The sequence below is a fragment of the Electrophorus electricus genome, chromosome 8, assembly GCF_041902795.1.
Source record: "Electrophorus electricus isolate QZ-2024a chromosome 8, ASM4190279v1, whole genome shotgun sequence".
Lineage (NCBI taxonomy): Eukaryota > Metazoa > Chordata > Actinopteri > Gymnotiformes > Gymnotidae > Electrophorus > Electrophorus electricus.
This window is the reverse complement of record NC_137504.1, coordinates 32,455,345-32,470,318: the sequence shown is the minus strand read 5'-3', so window position 1 is coordinate 32,470,318 and position 14,974 is coordinate 32,455,345. Positions and strand designations below refer to the sequence as shown.

General features: G+C 37.2%; 1 protein-coding gene and 1 pseudogene across 3 annotated transcripts; both read left to right on the top strand.

The window, feature by feature from the left end:
- The first annotated feature begins 1,301 nt into the window (after positions 1–1,301).
- Positions 1,302–3,628, top strand: LOC118240065 (globoside alpha-1,3-N-acetylgalactosaminyltransferase 1-like; annotated as a pseudogene). The gene is made up of 6 exons (XR_014125012.1): positions 1,302–1,333; positions 1,694–1,738; positions 2,193–2,237; positions 2,465–2,497; positions 2,609–2,743; positions 2,951–3,628. The product of XR_014125012.1 is annotated as a globoside alpha-1,3-N-acetylgalactosaminyltransferase 1-like (transcript).
- A 3,663-nt stretch (positions 3,629–7,291) lies between these two features.
- Positions 7,292–14,427, top strand: LOC113569272 (globoside alpha-1,3-N-acetylgalactosaminyltransferase 1-like). 2 transcript variants are annotated; one of them, XM_081719896.1, is made up of 8 exons: positions 7,292–7,501; positions 9,879–9,914; positions 10,106–10,150; positions 10,608–10,652; positions 10,874–10,906; positions 11,026–11,160; positions 11,371–12,072; positions 13,011–14,427. In XM_081719896.1, exons 1-8 carry the CDS (start codon positions 7,440–7,442, stop codon positions 13,012–13,014), a joined length of 1,062 nt encoding a protein of 353 aa, XP_081576022.1. In that variant the 5' UTR covers positions 7,292–7,439; the 3' UTR covers positions 13,015–14,427. The 2 variants fall into 2 exon arrangements, with proteins under 2 accessions (XP_081576022.1, XP_081576023.1); XM_081719897.1 differs by lacking the exon at positions 10,608–10,652 and having other exon boundaries at positions 7,293–7,501.
- The last annotated feature ends 547 nt before the right edge of the window (positions 14,428–14,974 follow it).

The window sequence follows — 14,974 nt, the reverse complement described above, 5'->3', positions numbered from 1 at the left end:
CACTCATTAGGTCATATCTTTTTAAGGATAAAAAGCAAGGTATATATTTCCATAACATAAAAGTGAAAACACTGATTTGAACTTGGATACATCTCCAACAGGTTTAAATCATTTTTTGGGAATTACATGCACATCACTGTCATAAATGGAAAGCTACTGAATCAGGTTACCCAGGCACTATGCTTGTGTGGCTGTGATTACTGGAAGAGAAAAATAGAAACTGGAATTTAAATAGGGTGTGGGCAACAAGACAACCAGTTTAATTTCTGGCCTTACTTAAAAGTTAAATTTGTCAAAGATGTCTTCATTTTGATTTACAAACTCGAATATTTACAGTATAAACTGAAAGTTGCTTACAGATTTAGCTTTTCTGTTGATCACTGAAATAATATTTAGTTTATAACCTTTATTTCTGATAACTGCTTTACATCTGTGTGGCATGGAGTCAACTAACATCTGACACCTGAAAACATGTTCCTGCCCAAGCTGACTGGACTACATTCCCCAGTTCTTCTGCATTCTTGGGTTTTGCAACAAAAACAGAATTTTTGATGTCACTCCACAAATTCTCAATCAGATTGAGCCCTGGGGATTGGGCTGGCCACTTCATAACATCAATCTTGTTGGTCTGGAACCAGGATGTTGCCCGCTTGCTGGTGTGTTTGGGGTTGTTGCACTGCTTAAACACCCATTTCAAGGGCGTTTCTTCTTCAGCATAAGGCAACATGATGTCTTCCAGTATTTGATATATTCAAACTGGTCCATGGTGCCGGGTATGTGATAAATGGGTCCGACTCCAAAGTATGAGAAACATCCCCAAACCATTATACTTGCACCTCCATGTTTTACAGTCTTCAAAGTGTACTGTGGCTTGAATTCATTGTTTATGGGTCTGCAGACCCCTGCAAGACGGTTTCACTCTGACGGTCATGATGGTTTGGGATAATATGCAATCTGCCACTTCTCTTGTTGCATGGTGCTTGTAAATCCAGTTACGTATGTTGACTCATGGTTTATCAGTTTATTTATTCTGAAGTCACTTTAGCTGAAGAGGCTGCGGTTGTACAACTTGACAATGCAAAGAATGTACCAGACAGAAGAATGGACATAATTTTTTTTATGGATTCTATTCAGGATTCATGTTTAAGAATCTGCTGGTGTAATAAGAGTGTAAGAGTAATGTGTAAGAGTAATGCTTTTCTAGGCTAGAGTCCCTAAAAATAAAAATGTCATTTAGCACAGAAAGAGAGAGAAAGGGAAGACTTTGCAATGTTTGTTTTTGCAAAAACGTTTTTAAAAACATGTCTCTTGTCTCCTGGTTGGAGAGTAACAGGTAAATCTAGATTTCTTATGGTTTCTACATCCAAAGCATGCAACTGAAATAAATATTTATTTTAGTTTTAAAACACACCCTTACTGATCACAGTTCAGATACTGACTGTATACTCTCTCCCTTCAGGTGAATTTACCTGGGCTACACTTCCTCCTGGATCAGGTGAAGTGTTAATACACACACACACACCCACACCCACACACACACACACACACACACACACACACACACACACACACACACACATATATATATATATATATATATGCACAATATAAACAGAATCATATACACAATCATGCTTAGGTTACTATGCATTTCTCTGTACTAGCTAATTTACATGTGTTTTTTTGTTTACAGAGTGGATGTACAGCTAAAGGAATTCATGTGCTACTCGAGTGTGAAGTAAGTCGTGTTATTACATTTAGAGGGTACAAAGTGGCTCCCTCTCATGCTTGCATCATCTGGGATCTTGGCTCCCATGGCTACAAGTGCTATGTGCTCTATGGTTTTTTTTCTTCAGTTTCTGTCTTGGGCATTGTCACATCATGTGTTTCCCTGCCCTCGATTTCATGTTTCGTGTTTCATGTTGATTTGTAATCGTCTTGTGCAGTGCTCAAAGTGGGCTGGTACTGATTTTTATGCAATACTGACACTTCAGCATTTTCCAGTACTATATGTTAAGCTAATGTTAGTGCCACTCCAATCAGCAAGAGCCCGGTAATGCAAAATCAGCAAAAACACCTAAAGCTATTGCTACCGCAGACAGCTATGACCTTAACAATAGCGCCAGTAAAGATGAACGGCCTGATTGTTGGTCAAAGGGTCAAATAATGTATTGATGTTTGTTTTTCCTCAGGGAAGATGTACAGTACAAAAACATGGAATTGCTCTCTCCTCAGGGGTACAGACCATACACAGACACACATACACACACACACACACACACACACACACACACACACACACACACACACACACACACAGACACTACGCAATCACTGCTAACTAATTACTGTTTATCTAGATATAATTTGGTCATTTGTAGTGATTTGGCAATCATATATATTAAATTAGTGACCTCTATAGGTTTTCTTTCTCTAGTTCATTGGCTTTTATGTGTTTTAATAGGCTTTTGTACAAGCAGCCCAGTGTGCTAAATGGGTAAGTACATACGAAGTAATGTGTGTGTGTGTGTGTGTGTGTGTGTGTGTGTGTGTGCATGTGTGTGTACATGTACTTACATATGTGTGTGTGTGTTTGTGTGTGCAACAGAAGGAAAGATGTCATCACGGTGACCCCATGGCTTGCTCCGGTGCTATAGGAGGAAACATTTGACACAACTCTGATTGATGCCATCTACAAAACGCAGAACATCACTGTGGCAACCACTGTCTTTGCTCCCGGGAAGTATGTATCTACTACAGGCTGATGGTCTTTTACTGTGTGCAGTAATGTGTAATTAACTTTAATATTGCATTGATTAATGTTTTTGGAAAAACATCTCAGAGCAGCATGAAAAAATAAGATACTTTTTGGCAAATAATAGATGCCACTCTAATATAACAAACAGGCACAAAACCTAATTAATAACAACTCCTTCCCCAAATTCCTCAGATACGTATGGTTTCTTAAGGACTTCCTGGAGTCAGCAGAGAGGCACTACATGCAGGGTTACCATGTGCATTATTACATCTTTACGGACCAGCCAGAGGCAGTTCCTATGGTAACACTGGGTGCCAACCGTAGTTTGACTACATTGAAAATTCCAAGCTCAGGATGGAGAAGCTCCAGAAACTCATTAAGACCCAACTGACCAATGAGGTCGACTACATGTTCAGCCTCAATGTGGATACCATATTCTCTAGTCACTGGGGGGCGGAGACTCTGGGTGATATTGTTGCTGTGATACACCCTGGTTATTACAGTAGACCATACAATGAGTTCCCATATGAGAGGAGGCCTGAGTCACAGGCCTACATTCCTCAGGGTATGGGAGATTATTACTATGGTGGTGCGGTGTTTGGTGCTTGAGTGGAAGAGGTGCACAGACTCGATAAAACTTGCCTCATGCAGCTGGACTTGGACAAGGCCAATTCTATTGAAGCAGTGTGGCATGAGGAGTCTCACCTGAACAAGTACTTCCTGTACAACAAACCCACCAAGATCCTGTCACCTGAGTATCTCTGGCAGGAATTTAAATTCAAAATCAATGATATAAAAATCATTCGTGTCTCACAAGTCACTCCAAACCTCACTGAGATGAACCCCGACTTCTTATCCAACTCCATGTGAGCATCGACTTCTTAGCACACACTAACACACACGCACGCATATGTAAGTACATGTACACACACACGCACACACACACACACACACACACACACACACACACACACACACACACACACGCACCTTTTTCCCCTAATTTTTACTTACTGCAAATGACCCCTTAAACCTAGGGTTGATGTTTTTGTGCTTTGTTATGTAGTTGAGTTTACTTATTTATTTATTTAACCTGCATTTTATGTAGTTAATAGTGAGCCCCATGAAACCCTCATACTTTTGTCATAAAGTCAGTTTGTACTATTGTCCTCCATTTGAACAGCAATTTAGGCATCATTCATGAGAACTGTGAATTACCATATTTAATAGCCCAAAAATGATGTATGATTATAAGTTCTCTGTACAATTGCTCCACAAGAGTCATTCATCTAAAGGTGAAAAGACCCTTTTTTTTTTTAACTTTCAGAGATCTGTAAACAAAAACATGATAACTTTAGCATCAGTAGTACAATTGCTAAAGCCAAGGAATGAGAAACAAAAAGTAGCTCATTTTACTTGAGCTGTCATTTATGGTCCATACTGCAACATAAGTAAAGAAGAAACAGTATAAAGAAATACTGGGACTGTGGACGCGCACTGTCAATGAACGGGCACACCATGGAGCTGGAGCCATCCAGGGCAGCTGGTGAACTGGGACATGATTCTAGACTAGTGAGTAGTACGTTTATAACATCAGTATCACTTAAATGGGGTTACAACACCTTTCTCTTACTGTACAGTTATTTATTTTTAATAAACTTACTTTATACAGCATTGATAAGCCATTATTAGATGACGTGTAATCCATTTTTTAATGCTTAAAACCTGGTTGTAATTAATTTATATGCTAAATATATATCCACATCTACATGGCTCTTCTGACCTTTTCACTTGCTTTTTTTTTGAGTTTCTGGTCCATCTTCTTGCCTTAGCTGCCTAGTAACTTCAGAACAGTATTGCTGCATGTAGGGCTGGGTATCCACATTAAAGCTTCACCAGTTCTTTAGTCTCAACACCCAACTAAAGTAAAGGGGAATATGTCTCAAAGGTCGGGCTGCCGATGTTACGCTCTCATTGATGTGCAAGCTGATCTGCTTTGTCTGAGGCTTTTGTGCTTTTTCCATCAAGCGTGTCACTTTACATGAAGTTGCAGATGTGGCGGATTGGGAGCAATACAAAGAGCAAGCTTGTGCCAATGGAAGAAAGGGCGTGTGTTCAATAGCACATGGATATAAGGTGTAAATACCTTGATCAACAGACTTTTGTTCTCTCTCTGAATAATACATTGAGACTGATCTAATTAATAATAGCAATTAATAATAACTGATTAATAATTGAGGCATAGTAAATCATATGTAGTCTAAATAGGTAATAGGTAAAACCCCTACAAAGGCTTTTTTATTCTCACTCACCCAGTCTGTTTATTTCTCTCAGAGGAACAGTATGGAAGCACGCTGAATTATAAATCTCTTAGATCCGAATCTTAGCGATGCATAATTCAGAGTGCTTCCATACTGTTCCTCTGATAATAATTTTAGAAGCAAAAAAGATTTAAATTTGAAAAACGTAAAAAAAGAAATAGTGCTTAATACTGTTATTGCAGATGTCTAGCGCGAACTACAATGAAATAGGGAGAGACAGCTGTGGCATTTTCTCTGGGATGTGGGTTTATGGAGATTCAGATTCAGGGGTCAACAAGGCTAAAACATAAAACAAAACAACACTTACTAGAGACAGAGAGAGAGAGAGAGAGAGAGAGAGAGAGAGAGAGAATGAATTCCTGACCAGCGTTAACCAGTAGAAACTTCCTATGAATCATGTATTTATAATGCATTATAAGTGCTTTTATGTGTTATATGCCATACATTATATTTTATAATGCCTGCCACAAGCCTGTATAATACTCATATGTAGTTATAGCTATATGCACACCTTATAAAGCAAGAGTATATGACTTCATAAAGTCAAGTTTTATGAAGCCTTTGTTCAGAAGCTCAATATCAGGGTCTTACAAAACTTTTTTTTCTCAAATTGCCCTTGACCAATTCATTATAGAAGTATGTAACGCATGTATATGACACATAATTTAACATTATACCAGGTCATTACACATTTAAGTTAAATGTGTTTACTTTATAAGTGCACTTTACAGGCTTAAAGTGAGACCATCACATCTAAGATGATTAACAAACAGGACATACAACTCACAATGTGTATTCAATAATGCTGACAAACATCTTTGAAATACCAAAACCAAAAAAAAAAAACCCCAAATATTTAACTAATGTTACAAATTTATGTGGTTATGCTTTACTTTCAGTTACATGGTTTTATTTGCACACAAAAAGTAGCTTGCTGTCTCTTATCAGTATATATTTGAATGAAATGTGTGTGTTTACAGAAAGCTGTGTCAGAGATTTTTTATTTACAATATACTGGTAGCTAGCTATCTCAGTCAACATTATTCTATTAGCTACCGGTATTGCATGTTGGTTACAGTGAGTCTTGAGAATTACACAGATGGAATGAGAAAGAAACACCAACTGGCATAAACACTCAGTTAAACACTCAATGGCAAAAATGATCAACTAGTTTAGGTTACAGAGCAAAGTCTTTTGGTGATTTAATCATGTTCAGATTTCACTTGAATTGGAAATAAAGCATGAAAAATCATTTGAAGGCACACTGATCACATTTTTAATCAAAGTGGGAATTGGAATATAGAGCATTCTTTTGGGAAACATTTTTCACATGTCACAAACTGCATTTTTTTTCTGTCACTGTAAATAAAAGAATTACATGAAAATGGCAAGATCCCAACACGTGGAATATCATCACATGCTAAAATAACTAACCATTATCAACAACACCAATAATAAAATTCTCTCCTCTGCCTCCTAAATGAAGAAGACTTCAAAAGAATTGATGTGGATTTAGGGAAATTTAACCCTTGATTAACCATGTGTCCCTTAGTGCGATTCCTCTCCTCACCTTCAGAGGTCACTGTTGCTTCACTACTAATGCCTTAGTAACTTGCCTGTCTGTACTTCAGTTCATTGCAAAGTCTTACATGATTATTTGCAATTCTAAGTCTTTTCCAGTGTTAGTTCTTAAGTGTTATTTTGTTTATTTCAGTCAGTAATTTAGTATTACAGGAACTGGGTTGGAACCTGAGCACCAACTTGTTTTGTGAATTTTTTTCTATGCAGAAATGGGAGAATCTGGAGGTTGAGAGACAGAGAGAGAAATTGTTGTTTACTGAGCTTGATGTCTGTCTTCAACACAGTAGTAGTTCCAATTCCTGTGCTACCCAGTGCCAGCTCTAACCAGTTCACCTCTAGTCCTGATGGGAAAGTCTTCTGATGGGAAACCAAAGTCTTAACTGTGTTACATCTGGAGTTACTCTAGTTAATTTGTGTACACTCTCTTTAAACATGTTACTACCTTCCGCTTTTCTGCTTTGATGAGAGCCTAGTATGGAAAAGTCCAAAATGGAGGTTTGGGGGGGGTGTGTGTGACTATAACTGTAAAATTATTCTGTGTATAGTTATTATATTGAATGTTTTTCACCTGGTAATATATGATAGGATACAGTAGCACAGTGGTAACATTTGGAGAAAATATATTGTCTGCCCATTAAACATTGCTGATTTCGAAGGTGAGGTCTGCACACCCCTGCAACTTAGTTTTATTCTGATGACTATGAAGGTTTGGATTTTTTAAAACTCCTATCTGCCACTTCTCTTTTTGGGACCATCTGGGGCCAAGAATACACATCACCATGCAATTACTACAGCACAGTCACCTGTTTTTACTGTCATTGGTAGGAGTTCTATTGATTGGGTATGTAATTACTTTTTACTGATACTACTGGAATGGGGTGACTGTATCGATCAATAAAGGTGATGGTTATTGTGACACATTAAACTTTAATTAGATTTATTGTAGATTATAGATAAAGATGAAAATGCTTCTGTTTAAAATAAAACATTTTACACTTTCAAAAGAAAATGGTTTTTTTTAAATGTAACATTTTAATGAGTTCAATTTATTAGCAGTACTACCTCTCCTGTTCATTTTAAACCTTTTACATTTTAAAAGTCTTGATCTTCTGAATCACAAACAGTGACTATCAAAATAATCATCTTTTTAAAAAAATCACTTACAACATTCAACAAAAATGTCTCGTTTAATATTGCCTTTGTCAAAGTTATATAAACGTTGATAAACATGATGGACATTACTGCAGCTCAGTAAATGTAAATGTAAAAGTAAATGTATTGCTTACATTCTATATGTGATTGTGTGTATGTATATGAATAAAATGTTTCTACATTTGCATGATGTTACTAACGCTGCTACACAAGGTGCAAGAAAATATTTCCCTGAGGAGGCAATTAAGTTGATCTTACGCATATGTCAGTTATGTTTATTATGCTGCTCTTTTAAAGGCAAATTTTGTTAAACGTTTTATTCATGGGTGCTGAAAAGAATAAGAGACGATAAGAAGAAAGAATAAAAAAGCATGAAAAAGATGAATGAGAGGCTATTTCTGTTCATTAACAGAGCATAAGCTCACTCATTACATAATTATCTGTTACATCAATCGGATTTTTGGGGCCTTTCATTGTAACAGAAACAGCACTTCAGAATGTTCTTCACCTTTATGCAAGCTTTTGACCACAAGATACTGGGTTACTGAGCCACAAAGCTGGGATGACATTTCTGTTCCCTGCCAGCCGCCAACCCAAACATTTACCCTTTCTGTATATCCTTGTTCCACACATGTATTCAAATACATGCATGTTGAGCTAATTTTTAAAGTTAACCATTACTACAAACCCTGTTGGTTTAATTCTGTTTTGGTTTTTTTTGGGTTTTTTTTAACATTTCCTATTTACCAGATCTTTCTAAACTGGTTATGGTCAGCACAGAAACTCAAACCCTCCATTCTCAAGAACTATCAACAATAGAACTATAGTCTTTTCAACACAATGTGTTGATTATCAGGCCTCTCCTGAAAAAAACCCTCAAATCCACCATTGTCAGCAATGGAAGACCAATTTCAAATATCCCCTTCCTATGCTAAATCATTGAACATGTGGTTTCAATTCAATTCTCAGTAATTCTCAAATCTCAGTAATCATTAATTTTCTGGGTGTGTCATCACAGAAAAAAAAATATATATATATTTTTAAAACCCCAGTACAACGAGAACTGTGACAGAAACACGTCTAACCAGACAGTCGCCAAGCTCCTCTCCACTGAGAAATGTTGTGACGTTTTTTGCAATGATAAAATCAAACCCATTAGACTAAGGTTATCTTGATACTTTACGAACTGAGAAACTGAAGTTTCTCAAAGACATATTAAATTTTGTAGCTGGTGTTCTGCTGCAATAACATAATGGCTCCCTCTGATGAGGAATATTCCCTCAGAAGCAACTCTGGATGCTTCTTTATTTAACAGTTACAATCTGTCTCAAATCTTGCTTTTATTTATATATATATATATATATATATATATATATATATATATATATATATATATATATATATATGTGTGTGTGTGTGTGTGTGTGTGTGTGTGTGTGTGTGTGTGTGTGTGTGTGTTTAATTTTATGATTGCAAATTTGTCTTTTTAATGTATTTAAGTTATTTAATTAATTTTATTACTTCATTATTTAATTTTAAATTTATATTTTGTATTTAAATCAGTTGTTTCATGTAACTTTGTTGTATTCTTTTATTTTGCCAAAAAACTCTCCTGAAGTATTAGATCTCAGGATGTAATAAGGATTCTTATTCTAATTTTGTTTCTGTAAAGCACTTTAAATTGCCAATTCCTTTGAAAAGTACAAATAACTTTGCCTTGCCAAAGTAGAGGCGACTGTAATACCCACCTTAGTGTCTTAAAATTGGCAAATTTATTATATACACAAATAAACAATTTATATTTCATCTAAAAAAGTAAATGTTTTACAGACCACTTCATGGACTGAATGTAGTAGATTCAATAGTGTGTCATAGTGTGACATACTGTGATACTAAAACATTTAGCTGGTTTCACTACTATAAAAATGTGCATGCACATGGTCTAAAGTATGCATAGCAGTGTTGAAGTCTCTAAATGTGCAACCTTTCTACCCATATGTGGTATTTATATACACGGCCCTTACTGATCACAGTTCAGCTACTGACTGTATACTCTCTCCCTTCAGGTGCATTTACCTGGGCTACACTTCCTCCTGGATTAGGTGAAGTGTTAATACACACACACACACACACACACACACACATATATATATATATATATATATATATATATATATATATATATATATATATATATATATGCACAATATAAACAGAATCATATACACAATCATGCTTAGGTTACTATGCATTTCTCTGTACTAGCTAATTTACATGTGTTGTATGTTTACAGAGTGGATGTACAGCTAAAGGAATTCATGTGCTACTCGAGTGTGAAGTAAGTCGTGTTATTATTACATTTAGCGGGTACAAAGTGGCTCCCTCTCATGCTTGCATCATCTGGGATCTTGGCTCCCATGGCTACAAGTGCTATGTGCTCTATGGTTTTTTTTCTTCAGTTTCTGTCTTGGGCATTGTCACATCATGTGTATCCCTGCCCTTGATTTCATGTTTCGTGTTTCATGTTGAATTGTAATCGTCTTGTGCAGTGCTCAAAGTGGGCTGGTACTGATTTTTATGCAATACTGACACTTCAGCATTTTCCAGTACTATATGTTAAGCTAATGTTAGTGCCACTCCAATCAGCAAGAGCCTGGTAATGCAAAATCAGCAAAAACACCTAAAGCTATTGCTACCGCAGACAGCTATGACCTTAACAATAGCGCCAGTAAAGATGAACGGCCTGATTGTTGGTCAAAGGGTCAAATAATGTATTGATGTTTGTTTTTCCTCAGGGAAGATGTACAGTACAAAAATATGGAATTGCTCTCTCATCAGGGGTACAGACCATACACAGACACACACACACACACACACACACACACACACACACACACACACACACACACACACACAGACACTATGCAATCACTGCTAACTAATTACTGTTTATCTAGATATAATTTGGTAATTTGTAGTGATTTGGCAATCATATATATTGAATTAGTGACCTCTGTAGGTTTTCTTTCTCTAGTTCATTGGCTTTTATGTGTTTTAATAGGCTTTTGTACAAGCAGCCCAGTTTGCTAAATGGGTAAGTACATACGGAGTAATGTGTGAGTGTGTGTTTGTGTGTGTATGTGTGTGTGTGCATGTGTGTGTACATGTACTTACATATGTGTGTGTGTGTGTGTGTGTGTGTGTGTGCAACAGAAGGAAAGATGTCATCACGGTGACCCCATGGCTTGCTCCGGTGGTGTGGGAGGAAACATTTGACACAACTCTGATTGATGCCATCTACAAAATGCAGAACATCACCGTGGCAACCACTGTGTTTGCTCCCGGGAAGTATGTATCTACTACAGGCTGATGGTCTTTTACTGTGTGCAGTAATGTGTAATTAACTTTAATATTGCATTGATTAATGTTTTTGGAAAAACATCTCAGAGCAGCATGAAAAAATAAGATACTTTCTGGCAAATAATAGAAACTAATGCTACTCTAATATAACAAACAGGCACAAAACCTAATTAACAACTCCTTCCCCCAATTCCTCAGATACGTATGGTTCCTTAAGGACTTCCTGGAGTCAGCAGAGAGGCACTACATGCAGGGTTACCATGTGCATTATTACATCTTTACGGACCAGCCAGAGGCAGTTCCTATGGTAACACTGGGTGCCAACCGTAGTTTGACTACATTGAAAATTCCAAGCTCAAACCGCTGGCAGGAGATCACATTACACAGGATGGAGAAGCTCCAGAAACTCATTAAGACCCAACTGACCAATGAGGTCGACTACATGTTCAGCCTCAATGTGGATACCAAATTCTCTGGTCACTGGGGTGCGGAGACTCTGGGTGATATTGTTGCTGTGATACACCCTGGTTATTACAGTAGACCATACGATGAGTTCCCATATGAGAGGAGGCCTGAGTCACAGGCCTACATTCCTCAGGGGATGGGAGATTATTACTATGGTGGTGCGGTGTTTGGTGGTCGAGTGGAAGAGGTGCACAGACTCGTTAAAACTTGCCTCATGCAGCTGGACTTGGACAAGGCCAATTCTATTGAAGCAATGTGGCATGAGGAGTCTCACCTGAACAAGTACTTCCTGTACAACAAACCCACCAAGATCCTGTCACCTGAGTACCAGTGGCAGGAATTTAAATTCAAAATCAATGATATAAAAATCATTCGTGTTTCACAAGTCACTCCAAACCTCACTGAGATGAACCCTGACTTCTTATCCAACTCCATGTGAGCATCGACTTCTTAGCACACACTAACCCACATACACACACACACACACACACACACATATGTAAGTACATGTACACACACATGCACACACACACACACACACACACACACACACACACACACACATGCACCTTTTTCCCCTAATGTTTACCTATTGCAAATGACCCCTTAAACTTAGGGTTGATGTTTTTGTGCTTTGTTATGTAGTTGAGTTTACTTATTTATTTATTTAACCTGCATTTTATGTAGTTAATAGTGAGCCCCATGAAACCCTCATACTTTTGTCATAAAGTCAGTTTGTACTATTGTCCTCCATTTGAACAGCGATTTAGGCATCATTCATGAGAACTGTGAATTACAATATTTAACAGCCCAAAAATGACGTATGATTATAAGTTCTCTGTACAATTGCTCCACAAGAGTCATTCATCTAAAGGTGAAAAGACCCTTTTTTTTAACTTTCAGAGATCTGTAAACAAAAACATGATAACTTTAGCATCAGTAGTACAATTGCTAAAGCCAAGGAATGAGAAACAAAAAGTAGCTCATTTTACTTGAGCTGTCATTTATGGTCCATACTGCAACATAAGTAAAGAAGAAACAGTATAAAGAAATACTGGGACTGTGGACGCGCACTGTCAATGAACGGGCACACCATAGAGCTGGAGCCATCCAGGGCAGCTGGTGAACTGGTACATGGCTGCAGGAGAGGTACATTAGAGGGCTGTATAGGTCACTGGGATTGCTGTCCTTTAAGGGAAAGTAATATGCCATCCGCCACTGGCCAGAGAAAGAGAGCGCAGGGAGCTCGGCTAGGTTTCCCAGGTTACCATTGCCGTGCACGTCGACGCAGCTTGTAATTTTAAATTGTAAAGTTTAAAAGGAATGTTGTTAATGTATTTATCTGTTGTGTCAATGTTGTGTATTTGTTTTAGGTAGCTTTACGGTCTCCTTTGAGACAATGAGTGGGGGCTCTGTAATGATGAGGATGCATGCAGTACAAGTGGTGAAATCAGAGGAGTCAGAGGAGTTGAAATATTTGGGGTCAACAGCGAGTGTGGAAGAGAGGTGTAGAGAATGCAGGTATTGTGGAGTGAGTGTTTTTGTTGAGGTAGAACAATTATTTGTATTTGTGGTTGAATAAAAGGGGAAGAAGCATAATCTAAAAAATAGTGAAGTTGGACAGGGGGTTGTTAGGTTTTGTCAAAATTACACATAATTACACATAAAAATATTGCATTCATAAAAAGAGAACTGTTGCTGTTTACAATAAACGAATTTTATTCCACCCAGTTCTGTACTTCTTGTTTTCTGTGGGGATAGGCTTTGTTAATCAGACCTATTATAAGTGTGTTGATAGTTTACTGTAATGTATGTGTGGAACTATGTTAATATGCATTGCTGAATGAATAAGTCAAGAACATCAAAATACATGTGTAACGCGGAGTGAACACGAGGCAGATGCTGACAAGAGTGAGATTTATTAAGGGCAGATCCAGAATCATAGTCATAGTGGATGCTAGAACTCTGGAATGAGAATAAGGAGATTTAAAGGTTCTATTTATGGCTTTCTTGTGTGTTGTAAATGTTTTTTTTCTTCTTTTTCCGTGTTTGGTGTTGTAGCGGTGGTATTTTATTTTCCTTCATTTTTAAGGGAAGTTAGTGGTCGGTTGGCTTTAGTTCATTTTTGCTTGTTGTGCTGGCGTAAGCACACCCAGAAGAAATATCATTTGGTTTGGTTTATATTGTGATTATGTTTTTTGATGCATTACACAGATAAAACAAAATGTGATTGAAGCGAGTCCATGATTTTTGTTTTATGTTGTGCCCTTTTTGATTCTAGACTAGTGAGTACTTGAGAGGTGTGTACAATCATACAGTCAGTTTGTACAGCTGTGCCATTTAGGATTCAGCATATGCCTGTAACTCAGCAGGAATGTCACGCTGTGCAGATCACAACGAATCAGCATTGCTGTCTTGAGGATGTCAACATGTACATTTATGTGCAAGATCCTCTGAGTTGACAAATTAAAGGCATCTAGACATGTTTTCCTCATCTATTTGGACTTTTTCTCTCAGCTAATGTTACATTAATGATCAAAAACGTTTTTCTCATAGTTGAGTATATTAAAAAGAAGACATACTTCCAAAGGAAAGGCATGCTGTCACATGCACTACAGGGTGATGCCAACTTGATAGCTATCAGGTTGTTCATTTTGATTCATTTGAAAAAAGATTCTGAACAAACAAAATTACATTGAAGTAATTGGAGTAAAGGACCAATATTATCCAGTGTTGATATGTTGCCACGTCACGTTGAAACAACATGGATGTTTGATGCTGTAATTAACGTCTACTCTAAGGACAGAGCTGAAACTTAACGCTAACCCCTGGCCATGAATTGAAAGCTATGAAGGGTCTGGATCACTTGTAAATTTAGTTCATGCTGAGAGAAAATCCTGATATACTTGGACTGTAATAAATCTCTTCCGCCACTCTTCCTCTCGTCAGCAGATCTCTCACAATCTGTTCTTAGTAGGTTCTTGCATACGGCCCAATGTAAAATGAATAGGCTCATCATTTTTTTTTCCAAATGTTGCTATATCTTAATGACAGTATATCTTATTCTCATCATCTCCTTGTAGATTTATATATTAGTTTAATATTGGCATATATCGGTAAGTTGGTCTAATGTGCATTGGTGGTTATATAATACTTCAAAAGCTGATGTAATATTTTCATCTTAGCTTTGCGTTTATGTATAAGATAAAAAAAATCAACCCTTTAGTGTAAAATCTCAAGAAATGGAATGTGCCATATCAATCTCTTTCAGTAACTTATTTATTTTTGCTGTTATTCTGTTCAGCTCTTACAGTGAATTCAGGAACCTCAAGGCATT